At 35.2% G+C, this 25,745-nt stretch overlaps 1 protein-coding gene across 1 annotated transcript; it reads right to left on the reverse strand.

The window, feature by feature from the left end:
• Nucleotides 1-19,845: 19,845 nt before the first annotated feature.
• On the reverse strand, nucleotides 19,846-24,833 carry LOC149835325 (heptahelical transmembrane protein 1-like). Its single transcript, XM_090010502.1, has 4 exons — nucleotides 24,567-24,833; nucleotides 24,160-24,252; nucleotides 21,981-22,038; nucleotides 19,846-20,841 (listed from the first exon to the last, which is right to left on the reverse strand). The coding sequence occupies exons 1-4, from the start codon at nucleotides 24,818-24,820 to the stop codon at nucleotides 20,173-20,175; spliced, it is 1,074 nt and encodes a 357-aa protein (XP_089866628.1). The 5' UTR covers nucleotides 24,821-24,833; the 3' UTR covers nucleotides 19,846-20,172.
• Nucleotides 24,834-25,745: the final 912 nt, after the last annotated feature.

The raw sequence follows: 25,745 nt of genomic DNA on the forward strand, positions 1-25,745 counted from the left end.
CAAAAACCAAACTCTTTCTAATTGTTACAGAGGCTAAAAACATTTTTATTCGACGATCAAAGTTGATTTTTTCATAGTTTATAGAAAATTTTGTCATCTTTCTGATACCGCAAATCATTCATAAAAATCCATTCATATGAGAGAGTTATGAGCATTTTGGTGCAAACCTATACTTTTATGTTTTGATTATCACAGAATAATTCTAAGTCCATGAATAGATCTCAAAATTTTACAGTAGATGGAAATTTTTATTAGTTTTCCAATGCAACCAACTTCTCACAATAACTCATTTGGACGAGAGAGATATGAGCAATTTACCTGGCGGGTGTTAGGCCAAAAATACGTAATTCTGAAAAAATATGCATTCGGGTGGGTCAAAATAGGCTATCCAAATTCATACTTTCGAATTTTTTTTCACATGAATACACTTAAAAAAATCATATATATATATTAATTCTAACTATTCTACCATGGACAAGTCATGTTTTCGCAGATATTAGGCCAGAAAACAGACCTATCTCCTCAAAGCCTATTTCCTCAAAAATAGATTCAATAAATTTTACAATTAAGCATGTAAAAACATAATTTTTCATGGAATAAAATTAAAAAACCATGTTACAATTCCAGAGTATTTCCATGAACATTCATTATAATATCTAACTAAAATTTATAAAAAAAAATAGATATTACATGGTTTTTATAAAATGTATAGAATTTATTTCTAATAAAATCGATAACATAAAACATGTATTTTTCTATGATAAAACCCACAAAAATCACTCTAATTTTTACAGTATATTCATATAAAAATGGTCTACTATTTCTAACCAAAAATTTATAGAAGAATAACTAAGTAATATATGTATTTTATAAATTTTGTGGATTTTATTTTTTGACAAAATTTAGAGCATGCATATATCTTTTCTTTTTTATTTTTAACTTAAAATTCGGCTACTTTTGGGTATGAATTGATTTTTTTCTAGAGGAAATCAAAATCACCATCTTGTTCTTAAGTCTAATATAGCTTTTATCAAAATTTAATTTTTATTTATTTTATTAAAAATTCAATTTAAGTCCTTCTAGCTGTTTTTGGGAAAATCTATTTTTTTAGAAGAGTTTTCCTTCAAAAATCTCTTTCAAACTTATATTTTAGCAACCCTAAGCCAAACCCACGTGTGGGAGGCAAAGTTTAGGGTTTGTCCTTACAAAATTTTAGAGGAATTCGTGCCCAAGAATTTTGATTTATGTATAGTGCATAGAACCCCTTACCTTTTTTGAAAAAATCGGCTCCTACGAGTGTGAATCTATCTTCTAGCATGAACCAGCCATCCAACACGTGCAACGATCTCCTTACGCTCTTTACACGTACATAAGAGCCTCTCTTGTTGGTCCAAGGAAGAGTAAACCAAGATTTTTGTTTGAAGAAAAGAGGAGAAAATATGGAGCAAGGGGAGGAAGAGAGGCAAAAATGAGGAAAATTCCTTGTTGATGCAAATAAGGGGAGAGGCCGTGAGCCTCTCATTTGTTTAAATAGAGAGAAGATGAGGTCAAGGGCTGGAGTAAATCTCAGCCCTTGATCTAAGATAAAGGTTTGTTTCCATATATCAAAGCTCTCTCTTTTTTTCTTTTTTTTTCTAATTTTTTTTTTTTTGTATTTTCCAATTTAGCTACTTAGCGATCATGCATAATATTTGTACTTTATTCATCTTAATTTATGCATGATCCAATAAAAATTTGCTTTAAAAACTCATTTTTATTGTTAGTTTTGAGAAACTGCATTGAAATTGAATTTATCGGAAAATCATGTATTTTAAAGCTTACCCTGCATTTTTAGTCTTTTTATTAGTTTTAGATTTTCTTAATTATATTTTAATTAGGTTAGGTTTGAATTAGCCAATATTAATTAGTTTAAGAAGTTGTGTTTTTTTAGAAAAATATGTTTTTTCATAAGAGACCCTATTTTAAAAAATATAAAAAAATTAGACTCTTTTTGAAAAATCTGTTTTAACCTAATTAGAGTATTATAAATACATCTTTTTCAACAAGAGGAGACATTTTTTCAGATTGGAAAACACACTCCCTCCTTCTTGCCCCTCTCTTCTCTCTCTCTCTCTCCCTTGCTCTCTCTCGCTCTTTTGTTGATTTATTTTTCTCCTTGTTCCCGTCTTCTTCTTCTTTCTCTTTTTCTTCAAGCTTCAAACCATTCCGTCATCGACAACTTCTTTCTCTTCGTCGGGGCCACATGGATGCAGCTGAATGAACAATCTTCTCTTCTCAATCCTTTCATTGGAGGCGATCTGTGACATGTAATTTATTTATCCCTCATTTTCACCGTAGGTTTAGCTTTTGCATCGCATAAAGCATAGCATCGCATCGCATGCAGTTTTAGTTGATCATTACATCATCTGCATATTTAGATGAGATTAGTTTAGATTCATCATATTTTTTTATCTGAAAATAAAAAATATATATATTTAACCTAGTTTATTTTAATCATTTTTCTTGATCTACGTGTAGGCTAATAACAATTTAATTGAATCGGTAGTGGGCGCATGGTATTTTTTTATAGTTTCACAAGTTCCAGCCTAGTTTAATTTCAGATTTAGGTTTAAATCGGATTGTGTATTTTTTATTTTTTTTAATTAATTAATTAGAAGTTTTGTTTTGGTTAGCCTATTTGTTTTTTTATTTAGTAATTTTATCTCTTTTAAATCCTCACATTTTTTATTCTAATATTTTTCGTAAACACAGTATTAGATTAGATACTCAGCCTTGTTCCTTTATTTACTATTGTGTTCCAGATTTAGGTTTTGTATAATGCGTTTTGTTTTGTTTATCAGTTGATTTTTAATCTGTGTTATTTGTTATTTGTTTTGTCAACATTGATATTGTTTTGTGTTATAACTGATTTATATTATATAGACTAGTTGTTAATTTACATTAGATAAGTAGATTTTAATTTTTTTATCTGAACTTCAAGCAACATCAAACACGTTGTGCGTGATTGACGCTGCTTGAAGTCCAATAGCTCATTAGCTATTTTAGTCATTGCATGCATTAACCATTATTTGTTAGACGCTAATTTTATTAATCATTTTGTGTTTTAGTTAATTAGCATTAGTTTTTTATTGTTTTAATTATTCAGCCTTAGTTCATAGTTATTTAACCAGCCATGCCGTGATTGCATTAGATGTTCACATATTTCACTAGTTAATTGATTGTCTTATTTACGTATTTCAGTAGTTATATTGTCTAATAAAATAGTTTGTTTGTTTGTTTTGAAGTAGTTTGATGACATATAGACATTAATTTCAATATTAGATGTTATTAGATTTCATAGGGTGGCAATCGGGTCGGGTTGGCTGGTCAGCATACCTCAACACAAACTCGACCCGTTTATTAAACGGGTCGGCTGTGGCAAACACGAACTCGACCCATTTATTAAACGGGTAACCCGACACGACACGGTTAACCCGTTTAATAAATGGGACAGGTCAGGTAAATGGGATGGTGGGTTAGCGGGCGAGTTGGCGGGCCGGGTTTGGGTAAACGGGTTGGTGGGTCGAGTTTGAGTAAACGGGTAAATGGGATGGCGGGCGGGCGGGTCGGGGTCGGGTAAACGGGTTGACGGTCGGGTTTGGGTAAACGTGTTGACCCGCCCACCTACCCCGTTTATTAAACGGGTAAGTCGGGTTGGCGGGTTGGCATACCCCTAACACGAACCCGACCCGTTTAATAAACGGGTTAGGCGGGTCAACCCATTTACGACATGAACCCGTTTAAGCCAAACTTGAACCCGGCTAAGAAGCGGGTTGACGGGTCCTGTCAGATTTTGCCATCCCTAGATTTCAACATTATTAGTTATTTGTTTTCGTTAATGTTTTGTTAGCTATTTACTTTCATTAGACATGGATTTCATTAGCCATGATTGTTTAGGTTCACATTAGTTTTATTTCTTTCATTCAAATTAATATTAGTTATTGTCAAGTTAGTGTTTAGTTAAATAGTTAGATTAGGAATTTTATTTGTGTGTGACGTTAGTTTGGGATTCATCATTTTCTCTTATTTAAAGTAAGGTAGTTTATTTCATAGCAAAACAGATTTATTCAATGGATTAATTAGTTAGATGAAGTTAATGTATTAGTAAATATAGTTTGATTGATTTTATTAGTTAGTTATGCATAATCGTTAGTCATTCCATTTTTTTTCTGGTAATCAACTGGAAGCGTTTTGGTTAGTTTTTGTTAATATCAGTGCATCAGTTAGTAGGGATATTAGCTATAATATTTAATTCATCAATTACCTGCTTAGTCGATTAGAGTGTCTTTTGTTTAGTCAATTAAAATTCTGAAATTAATTAGTTGTTTGATAGTAAAATAATTCATTAAAATATTGTTTTTTGTTAATCTCGTGCTAGTTAGTTTATAAATTATTACTTGTTTGTTAGTTAGTTTCGCTATTTCGTCTTCTAGTGTAGTCAGTGTGTTTAGTTTTTTTCAATTCTTGTTTGCTAAATTTTTATTGAATCTAACTCTTAGTTTTTGTGTAGTTTTGTTCGTTTGTGTTTTTGTTTCTTGCAGGGAAGCATTTGAATGCACGATAAGCCTCTTTTTGTGCACTCAAACTGCCATTTGAGGTTCTTTCAGGCCATCAGAGTGCCCTTAGGGAGCCTTCAAAGAGCAAAAGAAAACATGGATTACCTGTTCCATTGAAGGGAACACAAAGGGAAGGACAAAGGGAAGCAAATCAATTCAAGAAGGGACTAAAGCCTCAAGCACTAAAGCATTTTCTTTTCTTTTTAGATTAGAATATTGTTTCTTTAATTCATCTGGGTTTGTAATAAGGTACTTTAATTATTTGTTTAAGCCCTCTGCAGGGGCAACACTCTCTTGTTTATTTAGTTAATTAACTCATTTATTTCTCAAGGCAATAAAGAGTAGTTTAGATTGTGTGATTAAATACAAAGTATTTTTCGTTCTCTCAGATCAACCTCGACTCCACAACTCGTGCAAGCCAGTTTTTATTATTTGGTGTATGGCTTTCACACTTGTTTTCATTAAAAATATTATTTTAAAAATTATTTTCACAAAACTCACACCACTTAGTTTTATCTTTATTTTTATCATACATATAGCATAATGTCCATATAATATAACATATGGTAGGGGTCACATGAGGTGGTCGACCCCTGTGGGCCAAGTTCTTTTCATAATCATGATTGTCAAGCAAGTTGACTAGTCTAAGTTTATTATTTTATTTATTCTTTCATTTCTTTCTTTCTTTTTCCTCATTCTTTCTTTTCGCATTTGGTCCAACTATTTCTCTTCCTAGAATCCTGTAAGAGGGGACGCCTTTCTCATAGAGAGCTTAACTTGCCAAGATGGCAAGTTTTGACTTTAAGACTTCTAATGGAATTTGGAAAGTTTGGTTTTTAAAACTTGATTTTAAGTTTCTTTTATTTTGTTATTTTTAAACTTTAAAATGGAATGCTACATAGGATGAGATGACTCACCTATGGACTCCTACAAGATTAAAAATCTAGTTTATTTTTTAGTTTTATTTCACTAAATAAATTCTTAATTAATTCACTTGAAATTGAAATTCAATTATTTTAAAACTAAAATATGAAATTAAGTGAAATGACACTAAATAAAATTAAATTAGGTTCAAAGGTAGGCGCATGTCTTCTATTGGGATTTTGGAATATATAAGTATTTTAATTATTTATTATATATATTTTATTTCTAAAGATAATTGAAATTCTTAAGAAATATTTTTTGAAGAAAAGAAATCCAATAGGGTTGATGAAACCCTTAGGGCAGGTGAGTGTATGTCGTACACTTAAAATAATTTTTCTAAGTTCCACATAACATATAACATAACACTTAGTTCATATTATCATTATCAATTTATCTAGACTATTTAATTCATTTTTTTTAGAAATATTGTTACCCCAGAAATGAACTTCGAAAGCGATCTTTACCTGGGTTGGCAGGACCCAATGTCGATTTAAGTGTTTTATTTTATATTTTTGCAAATTAGATTTTAAACACATGAAACTAATTCAAATTTATTGAATTTACATTACATATATCTCAAATTATCATAAATTCATCTGAAATCCTATTCGACTCTATTTTTGAAATTTTACCGTATGGATGTGATCTAGATGCTTGGTTTTATAGAAATAGACTCTTGGATCATCTAATTATAACGTATAAGGGTATTTTTTTAAAAATCAACGGCTTGGAATTTTTATAAATATTCAAGTATAAAAAATCACATTTCTTGATCGGATTATAATGATCCAAAAGTCAATTCCTAGCAAATGGACCACGCTGAATGCATCTATAGGGTTAGATTTGCAAAAAAACTATGAAAATCTTGATTCATACTAGCAAACATATTTCTTGTGTGTGTGTGAGAGAGACAGAGAGAATATTTATATAGTTCATTCAAGAACCATTCATCCTATATTGTTGTATAAGAACGATTATATAAACTGATCATAATCAAAATTAGAGAGTGCAATATCTAAAGGACGTCTCTCCCAACAGGAAAAAAAATGTAAAACCCTTATTCTTTCTAATTTTCACTAATTGACTTGCACATAATCAAGTCTTTAAAATGAGGTATGTATATGTCTATCTCATGATAAGAAAGATAATTCAGCTATATAGACAAAACTTATTATTATTATTATTATGTATTTAATTAAGATTAAGATCCCTTAATTAAAAACAATTAAGATAGGGTCAGTCTTGGAACCATTCACTCCATATTGATCATTATCAATTCAATTAACCTAAACTAGATTAATCTATTCATTGTTCCTGAATGAGCCACATATATATATAGTATATGCATGATATAATTGCATAGATGCAGGAAATTGGAATATGTTTGCCAACCAAATATGTTTGCTAGTATCAATCGAGATTTTCATAGTTGTTTTTGCAAATCTAACCCTGCAGATGCATTAGGCGTCATCCATTTGCTAAGAATAGATTGTTGAATCATAGTAATCAGATCAAGAAATACAATTTTTTATGCTTGAATATTTATGAAAATTCTAAGCTATTGATTTTCAACCCTTAAAAGATCCTTCTTATTCATCGTTATTGGATGATTAAAGAGTCTATTTCTATAAAACCAACTGTCTAGATCACATCCGCATGGTGAAAATTTTGAAAAAATAAATAAAAAACCTATAAAATCTTGATTCATTACCAATAAACATATTTAGTTGGTAAACATATTTTAGTTACCCTTGGACTCTTGATGGGCTAATTTTTGAATTAAATTAAATGAACCCTTTATAACTCATTGGTGAACCCATAAAACAAGGTTAGTAAGTCGAACATAAATAACTAGTGTTGTCAAACATAAATAACTAGTGTTCGACACAGATTGGCTCAAGTGGTACAAGCTCGTTAATTAATAATAAATATATTTTATGTGTTTTGTATTTTAAAGTGTAGATGGTTAAGTGTCAATAAGCTAGTTTGAACTCCACTAAATTGGTTCAGGATTCATTTTTTTTTTATTTTTAGTTTTAAAATATATATATTATTTTGTTAACGAGCTAGCTCGAGCTCAACTTATTTAGTTTTAGTTCACCATGAGCTCAAGCTCGGCTCTGCTCAGCTCGATATAATACAAGCTAAGCTTTGGTGATGATCTCACAGAGGTTTGAGATGCGCATAAGGGTGGGTCCGTGTATGGGTGAGGATCATAAGGGCTTCAAGGCGATCCTTACAACATCATGGAATATGACAGCAGAAGATCAGTTGTTTCATAAAAGAAGAAAGATAAAAGATAGTGGGATGCGGCCTAGACCGTATGATGGGCAGTCTAGGTTCAAATCCCATGGGCATCAACCCCTGCGTAAGCGGAAGCTTGGCGACTCACTGGGGTTGAGGGCTAAGCCCTTGGACTTTGACGCCAACATGGACAGAGACTGTAGTAAGGCAGGCTTAGCCAGTGCTGCTAGCTCTCTGCACCTGGAGCAGTTTCTCCAAATAAGAATAAAAAAAAGATAAAAGTTTTATTTTCTACTTTAAGGGGTCTAAGTGGTTGTCATTTTTTGGCAAGAAAAAAATCTCATCATACAAAAAAAAAATTGCTTCATAGGGAAATTTCAAGAAAATGCTTGTAGAAATAAAAATATAAATGTGAAAGAAATTATAAAATTTTAAAAATATAATAAATGATTTTATAGGGTTAATATTGTGATATTTTCAAGTAGACGCTATGTTGAAATAACACATTTTTTTCTCTAAAACCTTTTTGAGATAAAAACGCGATATTTGCAACGTAGGTTCAAATTCAGTCGGTGGCATTAATGCAATAACTTAATTGTTGTCGGCTTCCTGTAAATAACTGATAATTAAGCAGCCTTTTTATTATTTATTTATAATATCGTACACGCTCCTCGGGCTGGCGTTTTATACGTGGCTTATTTGTGAAGATATGACTTTTATGACCTTACTTTATTGCTCAAATGGCTAAGATGTCCCGAAGAATTTACTGAAGGTAATAACGGGATCGGATCCATGCTGGACCCGGTGTGTCATGAAAAAGGTCCGAATTGGCCAGCACTGTCACGGTCCATAGCTGTAAAATGGATCGCCCTTTTAAACACGTAAGAAGGCACACAATAAAGGTAAATATAGGCAGAAATTGCGAGGGGAAATTGAGGATACTTGGCTTGGGCTAGATCTAGTTTGTGACTGGATGTGTTGAACATGGTCCACATCCGGATTTGGATGGTCGGTTCAGTTAAACCAACCGGTGGATTGAACGGTTTGGATTTGGGTCAGATATCTGACTGAATTTTAATCCGTTTAATTAAATTTGGTAGAGGAAAGTGCACCAAACTAAGAATTGGATCCGGATCATATTCCAAACATGGTTTTACATCTGCCACCGAATTCAAGTCTAAATCCAATGGATATCTGGATCTAAATAGATATAAAGGTATATCCAGTTGGCTGTTCTAAGTTAATTGGCTATGGACCCCAACACTAGGATGTTTCACTTGAATCCAAACCTGATTAGGTCATATTTAGTAGTGCCTACATTTGAGCCCAGACCGTTTTACATCTAGGGATTTCAATGCATCGGTTTGGGTTGATATCCTAATGAATCCAAAACCAATTATTCTTATTTGGTAAACAAAGTAGCATTGGATTAATAGTCAAATTTGGACTCCATGTGCATCTTTTCATCCAAATATGACTGGTAATCCAATTGAATTAGATATGCATGTTTACATCCACAACTGACTGGTAATCCACCTCAATTACATAGAAAACATATACTATCAGCTAATCGGATATGGATTCAAATGGGCGTGCCCTCTATGAAGTTTGGACCTATCATTACTACCAAAGTTGCACAAGCTGGTGAAAAGACAAGCTATGAAGCAAATATCAAGGTTGTCTATGGTAGTGCACCTCACCTTGTGTTGGGACGTTGCAGGTTCAAATCCCAATGGTATGGTTGTATAACTGGTAGAGGTATGCCTAACCCTAACCCCAACTTGCCTTTAAAAAAAAAATTATAAGGAAAGGTTGTGTTGGTACATACCATAGCAACAAAAGTTAAAAATTGCAGAATCTCGGCAGACAAAAAAAAAAACTCTGAGAAATTTTCATAAATCTCACAATTTTTTTGGCAAAATCTTGGGAATAAAAAATAAATTAAAAAAATATGAAAAATAAATTTTATAAGAAAATATAAACAAAACACATTTAAAAATAAAAATATTGAGAGTTTTCATGATAAAATATCTTTTAAAAATATAAATATCATGATATTTGTCACCGTTTGAAAATCTCGCAAGAAATTGCCATTTTAAACTTTGAGGCAAATTTTCGCGACCATAGGAATTCTAACTTGCAACGTTCCAACACAAGGTGACTTGAGCTAACTGCTCCTGCCACACAAGCAGAGCTCCCATTGGTAGCTTTTATTTTATTTTTTTATTGAAACACAACTTTTGTACAGAGGTCTTTGGCATTGAGCGTTTTGGGTGCTATTTTCTCTTGTATTCTCCATTATTATAGTGAAGAAGAATTACAGTGTTGATGACTTAATCATACATGTCGAACCACATTAAAATATGGTGTGTGATTTCTTTTCCTTGTTGTTTTATTGGTCTCAAGACTCTTCTTCAATTCAATTTTAACATGTATCCTAAATTTATTGCGAAAAAGTGTTTTTTTTAGAAAGAATATTCCATATGAAAAGAGAACTTGCAAGTTCAAATAAAAAAAAAAGGGATATGGGGCACAAAATTTTAATTTTTTAATCAACAAAATTCTGATATCTTATTAACAAATATAGTTTAATTGAAGTAATACTGAGAAATATGGATGTCATTGTACTGATGAATATTTATGCTTAGAATATATAGTTGTCTGCTAAGTTTGTTTCCAAATGAAACGTTCTAGTCACTTAGCATGTTAGATACCTATTTATATTTCAAGGGGAGCGTTTGATTGCACCAATAGAATTGTGTAGAACAAGCTTATCTGGACAATACTGGCCAGAGACGGATGCCTTGGAAAAGTTGAGTTTTTGTCCCAGGTGTCCTGAACATCACTACTTCAGGGGAAGGGGTGGAACACCTAAAAGCTGTCCCACTAGATGCTGGGAACACTGTGTTCCAGGCATCTCATACCGCCGCCATTTATTTCAGGCCTGGAGGCATGGACAGAAATGACCTGTGGACAGTTATTATCCACACAATCAAATGTCCCCTTGGGAGCTCGGCTGGACCAAACTCATTTCTTCTGGGGAGAAACTGGCATTTCATTCCCTCGGTCTCACCATCAGTGAAACATATTGGATTTGGTTAACAAGTATTCCTAAGTTTCTCATGATTTTTACTTAATTTTCTCAAGTTTATGGGTTTCTTCTCTTTCCTACCAATTTAGTCCCATGTTGAAAGTTGTAAGAACTTTTTTTATTCTTAAATAAAGGCGTGCTGGGCATTAGATCTTGAGCTTGTTTAACTATTTATTATTAGATCTTGAATCTTGACTCTTGGAATTGGTTCTTAGTTCTTGGTATTTATCATTTGAGTACTTAGGACAAATTTAATATCCAAGTCTAAAACCAACTCTTTACCAACCAATTAATGGACTTGACTTTGCACTTAATTCTCTTTAGATCTTTCTAAACCTTATCTAGATCCATTTGAACCAAACCCAACAAATTTTCATAGAGCTTTAATGGTCTTAATGGTCCACCAACCAACCTCTTCCTTGATTGTTGATTATTGGCTCAATAGTCTTGGACGTACTTGACCTTTTCAACGTCATTTTGGACTCTTCTAATGATTTTTTGGACAGATTTAATCCCCAAGTCTAAAATCGGCCTTTTACCAACCTATTAATGAACTTTGACTGCACTTAATTCTTTTTAGATCTTTCTAGACCTTATTTAAATTTGTTTGGACTAAACCCAACATTTTTGCATGGGGCTTTAATGGTTTTAATGGTCTACCAACCACCTCCTTTTACTATTGACTATTGACTCGATCTTGGACGTATTTACTCTTTTTAGTATCATTTTAGACCCTTTTCATGCCCTTTTGGTCTATTTTTGGTGCCCTTCTTGGGCTAGCAGGTTGGGCACTTATGGCTTACCGTTTGGCTAGCCTAGGGCCACTAAGGCCAGCTATTTTGGGTCTCTTGAAGGCCCTGTATGGCCTTTGTGGTGACCTGCAGTCTTGACTCCTGACTCTTGACCCTTGATCCTTGACTTTGGATTTGAATTTGGATTTTGACCTTGGACATTGAACTTTGGACTTCAGACTTGAGTTTGGTCTTTGAACTATCTTTTAGTACTTGGGACATATTTAATCCTTAAGTCTAAAACCAACCCATTAATAGACTTTGACTTTGATCTTTTTTGACCTTATTTAGATCTGTCTGGACCAAGCTCAACATTTTTGCACGGGGCTTTAATAGTCTTAACTATCCACAAGCCGCCCCCTTCTTTGAGCGCTGACTTTTGACCCAGTCTTGAATGTACTTGACCTTTTCAAGGTCATTTTGGATACTTCTCGTGCCCTTTTGCTCCATTTTTAGCTGGCCATTTGGAGATACATACGATTTTTATAGTGGGCAGGGGTTGAGGCCTATATAAACCCCAATCCTCTCTCATTTCTCTCATCCCTCTCTCAAGCTCTTCACTCTGCTCTTTCTCACACGAGTTTGGCTCTCTTCTGTTCTCTAGTAAGATCCAGTTTCGGTTGCAGTTCGAAACTATTCTTGAGATCTAGATCTGGTTGCAGTTCATATTCTGTAACGCCCCAAAATCTCTAACTTAAAAAATATAAAATTGTAACTATTTTTTTTTTAAATAGAGATAGCACAACAGATACAATTGGTTCTTAAAAAGTTAAAAACATTTGGCGGGTTATAAAAATGAAATAATTGAATAAGACTGAGCCAGATTTCTATTAGAACCAGATTCATCCCTAACTCACAAAATGAAAGAAACCAATTTTCATAACATAGTTCAGAATATGAAAATACAAGTTCAAAATAAAATTAAAATATCTCAATTGAAACTAGACACCCAAGAGTTATCCTAGGATCGCCAAGACTATTAGGAAATAATGGTTCTTGGCCTCACCGCCACATCGTGCTTTCGCAGCGCTTCCTCATTTATCACTTGCGCTCTATGAAACGAGGTCAAAACTCTTGTGAGTCGGTAAGCAAATCCACATAAAATGCATAATGATAAATATCAAACATCTATCATGGATATCATAGTACGCTTTTTAACATTTATATAAATACAGATAATTCAACATATGAGCCTAAACATCATAACATGAAATCTTAAGTAAATAAGCATTAGGGATAACATGAAGAAGCAATAACCAAGTTAGTTAGTTAACAATGTTAGTAACTTTTGTTTCTCTATGATTACACCTCCAGGTGGGTAGAGCTAATTGTCATCGTGCCTGCTAGACTATACTACAATATTCATTATGCCAATTGTATTTTTGTCGTAATATCAATAGGCCAGATAAACACAGCCAAGTGAGCGATCCATGATCGAGAGATTTTCTATGCTAGGGCAAACTAGATTGTAATCCTGACTACTGCAGTAGCTAAGGTATACCACTTTGGGGCAACCTCGACCTCCCTAGCTCTGAGTGACTGAAGGTCTAAGAATGCTCGTGCTCCTTAATTCAAGTTGGTATGACATGTACCTCAAACCTACATGCGACATCATCACTGAGGGCTGTACCATTCCACCCTCTCTAAGGTAGACCACATTGTAAATGGGTTACATGGGTGGTATCATATTTATTAGAGAAGTTAGTATTTCAAGCCCTCGCTTCACGAGACAAATGGGCTTAATAGCCCCCATACTCCCCGCATGATAGTATATATATTATGACATGGTTTTTGCTCAACCCAATTCACGTGCTCTTGCACCTTTATACCATATGAGCACATCTGCGATGAAGACGATGACATGGATCTTTAATGTGTGAATGTATGCATGCAAAGTGAAATTTTCTCTCACGACTGTGGGGTCACAACCCACCCAAGCTCACAAGAGAGCAATATCCAACAATTCATTTCAATAATTAGTTCATATTTCAGATAATATCCACACACAAGTCCAATGATTTTCACTCATACCTCAATATTTCATATCATAGCACAAAGAAACATAACTTTCATATGCATATAAACGTATTTCTAAAACATGCTATGTACTTCATTCATATGTGACTTCATGGCCAATTCATGAGGTACCATATTACATGAACAATTCATGTCAGAAACAAGGAATATCATTATCACATGCTTTTATGCATCATATGCCATTCATGTAAGCTTATCCAAGTTTTTTCAAAGCAAGTGTAGCCTTCATGTCATATGCAATTTATCTCATTGCATTTTCTTATAACCTTAGGCATTTCATATACAAATTTGACATGTTACATTTAGCATAAACATAAACTTTTCATGTTACATTGTATTCGACATAAGCATATACATTTCCTATGTATTTTTGACATATTACATTTGGCATAATCATCAGCATAACATAAACATTTCATGTGTAATTGTTATATTGTATTTGTCATAAGTATAGATACTTCATATGCAATTATCATATTGCATTTGGCATAATCATAGTCCTTTCATACACAATTTATCATATCTATATTTCTCATAAACAAATCATGAGCAACTATTATAATTGCATTTGGCATAAAATAATTCATATGCACTTATCATATTTTCATTTGGCATAGGCAAAAATTCATGTGTATGAGCATTTCTTAGCATAGCTCACTACATGCCCGATATGAGAATGTATCTATGCGCAACGTGGTTCACGTAGGTCATGCTCAATAGTTCACGAATGCATCATAAGTTTGAACACATACATAGCTTTACAAGTATGTGCATAAATCGGTCTTGCTAAGACACTTGAGCATATCACGTATACGATTACGTATGATATACTTAGATAATCACGCAGGCATAATACATATGCTCTGATGTATCAGTTTGCAGACATCCTGATTAAACCTATGCACTATGGATTTTCATAAAAGAGTTTTATCTTCACTAATTTTTTTCTAACTGTTTCATTCCCTCCACCCCCCTCCCTTTTTTCTGCAGGGTCAGGACTGTCGACTGCCAACATAGGCTGGGTCTGGGTTCAGACCTGGGCTGAACCGAGCCACTCAGTTCAACCGATCTGATCCAGTTAGGCACAGACTGTGCCTGAACCGCTTGGCTCGGTTCAGGCCGACCAACCCTATCCAGGTCTGAACAATGACCTAGTTCAGACTTGTCAAGTCTGAGCATGGACCAGACCTGGTTTGAACTGTGGGCACATTTGAGGTTGGGCCTGTCTAGCATGGGTGAGTACCTTATCAAAAATCTATGAAACTGTTTTTTTTTTCTTTTTTTCTAAAAATGTTTCATATATGGTTAGTATGCATATATGACTTGAATTATAAAATACAGGATATCACATGTGATTCAAGAGAGTTAGGTGTTATAACTAGATTTTAGAAAAAAGCTGCCATGTAGTGAGAAGGTTCAAATAAATCATATGCTGTCTATTTTTGTGTTTCGAAAATAAAGCATCATTCTAACCATGAGTGAGTTTGAATCTACTACTCATGGATGAATCAAGTTTATGCCCATGTTTCAAAATCACTTCGATTTTCAATAATTCGATATTGGTTATAAATCATCTTCTTGATCATGGATGAGTTGCAAAAATGCCTAACCCGTGAGGTATTAACATTTTATCCATAAATAAATTTTGACACTACATGACACATGAGATATTAACATTTCTATCCATGAAATAGTTATAAAATCATCTTTCTTTTTATGAACAACACAAACCTTAAGTATGAACCATATTCTAACCACAATGAATTACTACAATGCTTATCATATGGGAAAACTGCATGCTTATTCATAAAAGAGTTGCGAAAATGTCATTCATAGTTAGAATCATATTTCCAACCATGATTGTGTTTAGAAGAAGAGATATGATTCATGGAATACCAATTTTTTTTTTAAGATTGATAAAACAATCAAAATAGCTTGCAAATCACATTTCTTAGTATGAAACAAGGTCCAAAATGATGAAACACCATTAGTATTGGTGAACATCATTTTCGACCATGGGTTTATGTCATTAAGGTATATGGGTCAAGAGAGAAAACATATAGGTGAAGAATCATGGTTTAATACATGAAGAGTCCTCTATACCCACATGCACTAAGAAAATACATGTTTGTACGGTTGAGGGAGAGAAGAAGAACTTAAATAAAAATTACAATGTAAAGATGAAAATTAACTTATAATTTTTTTCTTGAAAATAAGGTTTGAATATGACTTCAAACTTCGTTCTTCAACATAGCAAGAGTTTATAAACACTCATGTCGGTCCCATGAAGTTCTATTTCCTTCGATTGAAATGAAACAAACGGGTAGAAATTTTAGTGGCTTCCTCAGTGGGCACCTTATGACTGTTTAATCTATTAACGAAGAGAAAATTCCTATTTTTGTATGAGTTTTGGTCATATTCTCATTTTTTTTAGTGAAACAAATGCATTCAAAAGGCTTGTTTTGTTCATTCTCAAGGAAAGGAAGGGTCTTTCATGAGAAAAAAGGTAGGAATTTTTGAAAAGTCTTGCTTGTTCAACCTTCCTGTAAAAAGTTTTTTCATACAATGGGAGGTACAAAGGGATTTACACACTAAAAGAGAGGCGGTAGGAACCCATTTGTGCCAGCATTGCACTTTTTCGCCATGGTACTTATATGGTAAGAAAGAAAGAGAAAGTTGTGTTAGTCCAACAATTTCTTATGAAAATTACATAAAACAAAGTGACCCTGAGTGCTTGTTTGATGCCTTGTTCAAGATTGGACAGGACAAACAAATAGAGTTTTACCTGCTCTATAACAATTGTATTAAGGCCAACGTTTGTTTCGACTTTACAAGAAGTTTTGCTCCTTGTGTTCAACATTTGTTTTACGTTGTGTGAAGACAACATGAACACACACTGATAGTGGGTTGGATAACTTCATTTTGGATTGTATGACTCGATCCACCCAACCATACGAGTGTTTTAACATATTTATTATGAATTTTAGCCTCAAATATGGATCTCAGATTCGATCTAAAAACTAAAAAATGTTTAAAATCAAATCAAACCATCAAACCCTATTAAATCATAAAACCTTAAAAATGTAAGAAAATAAATCATAAATAAACTCAAAAATCATAAACTATAAGAAAAATAAACCATAAAATTAAATAAAAAAAAGTCTTAATCAAAGAAAAAAAAACCTAATAAAATGCAAGAAAAGCCCTAATCAAATTCACTATAAAAAGCCTTAAAAAAAATTGATTCAAAGCCCTAATCATAGAAAAAAACATTAATCAAAGAAAAGAAAATACTAATCAAACTAACTATAAGAAACCCAAATTTAAAAACTTTGATTCAAAGCTCTAATAAAAAAAATCATATAAAAAACTCTTATCAAATTAACTACAAAAAACCCTAATTTAAAAAATTTGATTCAAAGTCTTAATCAATGAAAATCAAAGAAAAACTCTAATAAATGAAAAGCAAAGAAAAAACCCTTAATTAATGAAATTCAAAGAAAAAAAACTAATTAATGAAAAAACTACAATTGAGCCCTAAGAAGAAAAGGAACGAAGAACGAAGAAGAAGAAGAAGAACGAAGGAGGAGAGACATAGAGAGAGAGAGGAATGAAGAAGAGAGAAATATAGAGTCACTACTGCCCTCACCATCCTGGCAGTGACCCCCGATGCCACCTCACCCCATTGCCGCTTAGCTGCAAGAGAGAGAGAGAGAAAGAGAGAGAGAGTTGGGAGCCCCCCCATCCCCCGTTCTAACCGTAACAAGGGGTGAAATGAAAATTACAGTGAAATAAAGATGTGACAGACGCATTCCGCACATCTGCCGCATTCTTAGTCCCATGTTCCCAGTGCGATTTCCATCTAAAATCGAGCCAGGATAGGGAATCAAACAACCCCTAAGGACACGTTTGAATCATCGCATGTGGGATGCTGCAAATGCGGGCCCCACGCAAATCCGTGTGCCCATGCAATTACGGGTTGCACAAGCACAATATTGGTGTGTTCCGCGAACTCTTATTTGGCATCCACCACTGCTCTGTGCCCCCCACGGAATAGTGGGCGATGGACACTCAAACAAAAACAAAAAATAAAAGTGTTTTGTTTTTGGGGTGCGTAGAGTAGGGGTGGCAAAACCTGACACGACCCGCCAACCCGCCTCTTAGGCGTGTTCGGGTTGGGCTTAAACTAACCTGTTTAATAAATGGGTCCAGTTCGTGTTAGGGGTATGCCAACCCGCCAACCCGTCAACCCGTCTGCCAACCTGACCCGCCCACCAACCCGCCAACCCGTTTACCCAACCCAACCCGTTTATTAAACGGGTTGGCAGGTCGTGTCAGGTTACCCGTTTAATAAACGGGTCGGGTTCGGGTTGAGGTATGCTGACCCGCCAACCCGCCGGGTCGACCCGTCAACCCGACCGGATTGCCACCCCTAGCGTAGAGTGCCCATGACAGTGCATCCTGTCTTGTTCGAGGATGTGAGTGGATGTCTTTTATGCGTCCTGTCCACGCACGTCCACAATTCAAATGCCCTATAATAGAATTCATGAAGAGATCATGGTCTTTTCCAGCTTGGTGGCCTGCAAGTGACAATAAACAAAAAATATGAGGAAAAAGGCGTTGATAATGATGATGATCAATGTAATCAAGATGAAGATACTGATGATAACAAGCTGGTAGTAATGATGTAACCTTTATTTGATTATCAATAGAAGGATGTTCCTTAGGATTTAGCATTATCACTAACCTTAAGTTTTTTTTTTTTAATTATGGAGAGATTAAACGCCAATTTTTTGTGTGTCCTGTTTAAGTCAAGAGGTGCCATGTCAACCTTGTCCCCGTTTTAGTGTCCTTGGTGTAAAACTCCATGAGTAGTCATCCTCATTCATTGAAAAGATTTTTCTTTTGCTTCGGCTTGCACCCAAATCGGTTCCACTCATCCCTTATGTGATCACTATTTTCATGCCCCTCATTGGGATTTCATCCCTTATGTGATCACCATTCTCTCTCTCTCTCTCTCTAGAGAGAGAGAGAGAGAGAGAGAGAGAGAGAGAGAGAGAGAGACTACAATATGAGAACTAGAAATATGGGCATTTTCAAGACTTTTTTTTGCAAATTCAACCATCTAGCATGCTTAATTTGCTAGGAATCAACTATTGGATCATGTATTTTTTATGAAAAAATGTGATTTTTGAATGTTTGAATATTTATGAAGATGATAAGCCATTGATTTTAAAATATTTAAAAATTCATGTTTATGCATCAAAATCAGATGATTCAAGAGCAGGTTCTTATAAATCCAAGCATGTAGATCACATCGGTTCGGTTAGATTCAAGAGAAAGAGACAAAAAATCCATGAAATATTGGTTCACAATTAGTTCTCATATTTTTAGTTCTCAATTGTTTTTGTCCCTATTGCTGCATTTTTAGAGAGTACGTGATTCTGGAGCATTGGGTCAACGGGTCAAATGTGACTCGATCCTACCTGTACTGGATCGAGTAGGATCTGGGTTTCACAATAAAGATTAGCATTTTAGGATCGAGTAGGATCATGATTACCATTTTAGGTCAGACTCATAGGATCCAATTAGCATCTAGAGCAGGATATCAGCAATTAAGTTCACAAATTTTGAATTCAAATGTCATTAAAAGGTATTGTTTTGTTTGGTTTGATCTGGGCCTGGTTTATGTTATCCTTTAGGGACCCAAATGTGGTTTTGCCTATGAGAGGTCTTGTCAGACCCTGACTTGGATCCAATACCAGCACCTCAAAATCAGATCCAAGAGTGGCCACACTGAAAGTTTTGGCATCATAGTGAAAATGCTACCTGGGTACCCCAGTGAAAATACTGGTCATGCACTCACAAGTGTTTGGGAAAAAATGCATATTCACAATTTTCCATATAAGATAAAGAGGAGAAAAGAATATATATCATTAGTGTTACACCCAACTGGAAACCAATGTTATTCATTCTTGTAAACCAATACAATTCAAACATATAATAATACACACAATATATGAATAAATGACCCACATATATACTCTTGCATATATGTGGATAAAGAAAATGTAAAAAGCAATTGCACTTGAATAACATGATTTTGTCATATCATGCCACTTCAATAACAAAAGAAGGAAAAAATGCAATAGGTAGGCATAAATGTATCACAAACAAGATGTACAAGTGAATTGAATGTAAGAAATTTTTTTGTTTGATGATGAGGAACCTTTCTTGGTAGGAACACATGTATGAGCCCACCTCCCAACGAAGTGAACTCTGGGTGATTCACCAAAGGCAGGTCCATTATGTGACCCGGTTCTCGATAAAGTTTTCCAAAGAGCGGATCAGTGCCATGACTATTGGACAACCAATCATATGACAACATTTCTTGTGACTCGATGCTGTTATGTGATTGGCTATGACACTTAGTCGCTCCTTTGATCTCAATTCAAGAGAGAGAGAGAGAGAGAGAGAGAGAGAGTAATTGTTATTGGCACCCCACCTTACTCCGCCAGTCTGAGAAAATGAGAGTTGCACCATAGTGAGCCAGGGCACCCCCCACCACCAACACATGAAATATCTGATGGCTGTGTCCGGCAAGGTCAAATTTGCCGGGCATCCACCTCTCCGGAATCCGGCTGACATAGAAGAAGGTCCCGGCTGAGTAGAAGACTGCCATAGCCAACTCATATGCTAGTACAATTAGGCACCTTGGTTCGGACCAATTCACAACCAATGCATGAACAGCGGGGATCAAGCCGGAGAAGCCCATAGCTGTGAACAACATCGCCCGGAAAGACCGGAACTCGGATCTCGAGAACACTGGTGTTAGGAGGGTGAGAACAGTGAACACACCAAAGATTGTGATACCAGAAAGATAGATGAGCTGCCATTGTGGGTCACATTGGAAGATGTAGTAGATTGGTGGGAAGAAGGAGGCGACGATCATGACACCGATACCGGCATAGTCAAAGCGCCATAGAAAGAGGCTCAGCCGGTGGGAGTGGCAGCTGAAGAGGTGGCAGAGGCTGCTGGAGAGGAGGCAGAACATGGAACCACCAAGGAATACGAAGAGTGGCCATCTTGTCACTGTTATGGCTTGAGGATCAACATGTGATTTGGTGGTGGTCTTCACCAAGTCCAACCGGATTGTGCCCTGTGATCATGAACTTGTTCAGATTTTGAATAACATCCAAAACGAAACTACTTTGCAGAATACATACACCACTTTATTAGTTTTTAGACAAGTTGATGCATCCAAATTAGGGGTTTCAACGGGTTGGGTTTACCCGGACCTGAACCGTGCCAAACCCTATAGGATCCGGGTATGGTGATAAGTAAGAATAACTAATTAAGGCCAGGTCCAGACCCGAGGGTCCGATTAATACATGGAGCCTGGTATAGTTTGTGAAAATTTATGCCAGATCCGAGTTCCGATTAAGACCCACAAATTTTCAAGGTAAAAATGATAAAAAATATTGTTTTACCGGGTATGGCCCGGATCTGGTTCATGTAGTTCTTATGGGGTCCAGGTATGGTTTCTCTTATGGTGGGTCCAATTAGACCCGGGTCTGGACCTGATTCCATACCCAAACATCGGGGCCACCTGTGGTTCCACCTGGGTCCGAACCAAACCTGACCCGTTGACACCCCTAATCCAAATACACACTTGGGATAACCAGAAAACTGGGACGACTTGTTATGGATAAAAATCTATGTTAGACAGATACTCTATTAGATGCAGCCACTTATCCAGATGAACGAGAGAAGTTGAGATCTTCTATTGTAGAATATGATAATGTGATTTCCCAGCTTATCCCGTTTATTGAGAAGGTGGGATCTTCTATTGTACAATATGATAATGAGATTTCCCAGCTTATCCCATTTATCTGGATCAGTGGGTGCACCCAAAATTATCCTGGTTTGAGTGTCCTCTTATATAACAGTACTCATATTGAAAACTTAAATCAAAATGGCTGTCTCCGTGTCCACAGTCGTACTCATGTGACAATCACCTATCTTTTCCTTTTTCTTGGTAATAGGGATGCAAACGGTTCGGATGCGGAAACAGCTAAATACATGGGGCTTCAGACTGTAATCGGATCCATAACTGCCAAAAACTGCAAAAACCTCCATCCTGGATCCGACCCCATTTGCACCCCTAGATAATTTGGTGTGCACCGAACATCCCATCCCCCTTCTTGGGTATTCAAATATCCAAGAATTTCTAGATTTTCAGAAGGTTTTTTAAAAGGTCCCCTCATCTTCAAATTTATGAAATATGAGCCAACATACCTGCAGTGTGTGGTTTAGGGAGTAAGCAGCGTTTGTAACATTCACCGTCGAAAATGACCTGAAACCCATAAACTCAAATCTAGTCAGAGAAGTGCATCGTATACATATAACAAATCTAGTCAGAGAAGTGCATCGTATACATATAACAAATCTAGTCAGAGAAGTGCATCGTATACATATAAGGGTGTTTCTACTAGTCTACTTATACTAAGAAGATGAGCTAAGGATATAGCAATTTTCTTTTGGACATGGAATTGGATGAGACAGATCCAGCTTATTTGAATTGAATGGGCTGTGTGTGTGTGTGTGGGGGGGGGGGGGGGGGGCATTCAGTTCCCACGTACGAGGGTAATACATCAGTAATAAATGAAACATGCTAATTGGGTTTTCAGCTCTTTCGAGGTTCTGTCCAAAAAATGTGTTGGCATGGTTGATTTACTATGAATTCACACTTGGATCATGTGTTTTCGATGAAAAAATGATATTTCGAGCCTAAAAAATTTACAAAGATTTTGGACCATCTCAAATTTAAGTAAAACATGGGAAAAACTATTTCAAAAGCAGGGTAAGCTAAAAAAGTGGTTAGTAACTAAATCTCTCTCTCTCTCTCTCTCTCTCTCTCTCTATATATATATATATATATATATATATATATATATATATATATATAATCCGACTGAAAACAATTCGATATGATTCGGATTGATTCAGTTTTTTGTTTTCGAGAATTGATTAGACTTAGAAACTGATTCTACAACAGTGGTATAGAGTCTTGAATTGCGATGAGTCAACATGGCTTGCCAAACATCCCCACTATTTCCAACTATTAAAGTTGATGTCAGCCTGATGCATTAGATCATTTTTAAACCATCATTATCTTCACTGATTGTGAAGATAGCTGGACAGGTTTATAGTTGTGTCATCCTAAACGACGGGTCCATGTTTTGAAACCCAACAAGGTCTATTCTCCAGCTTCACTGTCGTAAAGAAAAAGTAAACTCATTCATTAGATGTTGAGTAAATTTAGTTTAACAAAAAGATTAACCTTTTTGGCCTTAAAAATAATAGAACATTTTCAATAATGCTACTGAGTTGGTTGCAGTTTGGTAATTTCATGGTTATATATATATATATATATATATATATATATATATATATATATATATATATATATATATATATATATATATATATATATATATATATATATATATAATGCCCCGTTAGGCTCCTTCAAAAATCGTAGTTTTTAGTATTTTTTCTCACGTCTAACACCATACATATGATCTATTGTTTTGTTTAGTGGGAACCGTCTTTTAGATCACTCAAATCTGACCTGTATACATGTTTTTCTGATGATCCAAAATCAATGGTTATGAAGGCATCAATTTTTCTCAGCTCATAAAAATACATTTTTTAATAGAAAAAACATGATCCAAATAAATCAAGCATGTTAAACACATCTAATGTTTCAGATCTATCATAACACTTCAAACTATGGGCCCTAATGGAGCCGAGAAAAGAGAGCCTAATATGTTCAGTTTTCTCTCTCTATATATAGAGAGAGAGTCTCAGTTAAAAAGGCATAAACCATCTAAAGCACTTTAAAGTATCATTTCCACAAGTGCTTTTTTACAACTTGAAGGATTGGAATGTCGTCTACATGAACAAAAACCCAAGAATTGGCTGTTGGACCAAATTTTTAATGTATAAAATATGATTTTTATGGTCTAAAAATTTCAAATTATTGACTTTTAATACATTACAAATTCTTTTTATACATAAAAATTAACTGAATATGTAAGCTCAGATTTGCAAAACTCTCTCTCTCTCTCTCTCTCTCTATATATATATATATGTGTGTGTGTGTGTGTGTGTGTGAGAGAGAGAGAGAGAGAGAGAGAGAGAGAGAGAGAGAGAGAGAGAAAGGAGTAGCTGCCAACAGCAACACATGAGACGATTAAACCCACCTGGGAAAATTCGAAAGAAATTAATGACTTTTAATACATTACAAATTCTTTCTATAAAAAAAAAAAAAATAACTGAGGAGCTTGTTAAATCAGATTTGCAAAACTCTCTCTCTATATATATCTATCTATCTATCTATATATATATATATATATATATATATATATATATATATATATATATATATATGAGAAAGGAGTATTAAACCCACCTGGAAAAATTCGAAAGAAGGTCTTCGATCTCGGGTATTTGGACGGAGTTGGCGATGGTTAAGTAAAGAAACAACAGGAACCCAAAGAAATGCCTGTAGAATACCAGAGACCACACATTACCCCCTCCTCACGACAAACCCAATCATCCACACCAAAAAGAAAAAAATAAATAAAAAGAAAAGCAAAAGTGAAGGAGCCCATCTTGAGGATCCAATGATCGGGGCCGAGTACTTAACAAAGCACTAATCCCAAAAAATGGCCGCGTGAAACAGCGAAAATCGCTACGCTACACGTGTAACAAGCCCGTCACATCGGGTGCAGCGATCTTCTATGTTTGGCGACCCCGTTACTTTGTTAAGTTCTCGGCCCCGATCACTGGATCTGCTCTCGAGTAAGGAAACCTCACGTCCACACGTTTAGCGTCTCGTTGTGCCAGAAGAAGAAGCTTGTGAGGGCCTGCTTCAGCGTGTAATCGGCTCTGTAGAAGTTGAGAATGAACTCGTTGTCCTTGAGATACTCGGGCAGAGCGTCGCAAGACAGTAGACGGAGCCCTTTACTCTTCCTATCCTTCTTCTTCTCTTTGAGTCCCTCTGTGATGATGAACTCGCTCACCATCTTCGCTCTCCTTCTTCTTCTCCTCGACAAACTCTCACCGTTCATCGACCAACGTCCATTACCCACTTTATACGCGGATTGGTTGCCGCCGGAATTTAGCTCCGGTCTTAGATACCGGCAGCCGGAGCTAAGATTCCGGTGGCCGGAACTTTTGTGTGGTGCAGCTTCTTTGTTCAGGGGTTGGAGTCCCCGAGCTCCCACTGCTCCCTCATTTATTGATGGTCTTTGTGCCAAATGACTATTTTACCTTCATATTTTGAAGGAAAAAACAAAGGGATGTTTTTTTTTATTAAGTAAGAATGGCAAATTTAAAAATAAAAAATGATAATATTTTCTACCAAAAGATAAAATAAAAAAAGCTGCCTTGGATGCCGTTCATCTTAAAAATGAACGACACCCATCAAAACAGTGAAGAAGTTAATTGTGAGCTGTTCATTTTAAACCAATTCGATGCCGTCCATCCTAAATAGGAACGACATCAAAAAAACAAAAAAAAATCCAAGCATCTCATTTGTACAGGTTTTGGATGCCATTCATCTTGAGATCAACGGCACCCAAACACTCTGACCTGATCCCATTTAATGGGGTTTGCAAGGTTGGGTGGAGTGTTGGGTGCTGCCATTATGAGTCATGGCATCACTGTTGAGGGTTGGAAGGCATATCTTTGGAGAGAGTGAATGATATCTTACCATGCAAAATATGGGGCATGGGCATACTGACAAATATCCCGAGATTTATGAAAATCTCGCGATAATATTGCGAGAAATTGCCAGAGAGTTTAAAACGACAATTTCTTGAGAGATTTATGAAAAACACAAATACCACGATTTAAACACGATATTTATGTTTTAAACAGTTACTTATACTAAAAAAAATTGTGTATTTTTATTTTTAAACAAATTTTCTTAATATTTTCTTATATAAAATGTTTTTTAGATTTTTTAATTTGTTTTTTTATTGCGGAGATTTT

Source organism: Nuphar pumila, chromosome 6, assembly GCF_984573655.1.
Source record: "Nuphar pumila chromosome 6, dmNupPumi1.hap1.1, whole genome shotgun sequence".
Taxonomy (NCBI): domain Eukaryota; kingdom Viridiplantae; phylum Streptophyta; class Magnoliopsida; order Nymphaeales; family Nymphaeaceae; genus Nuphar; species Nuphar pumila.

Excerpts from the sequence above, each read along its gene's own strand:
- LOC149835325 (XM_090010502.1), bottom strand. The coding sequence starts at position 24,820 with ATGAACGGTGAGAGTTTGTCGAGGAGAAGAAGAAGGAGAGCGAAGATG. Across the intron at positions 24,253-24,566 it reads GAGACGCTAAACGTGTGGAC|GCATTTCTTTGGGTTCCTGT; the intron begins GTGAGGTTTCCT and ends GGTATTCTACAG. Across the intron at positions 20,842-21,980 it reads CCCTAAACCACACACTGCAG|GGCACAATCCGGTTGGACTT; the intron begins GTATGTTGGCTC and ends TCATGATCACAG.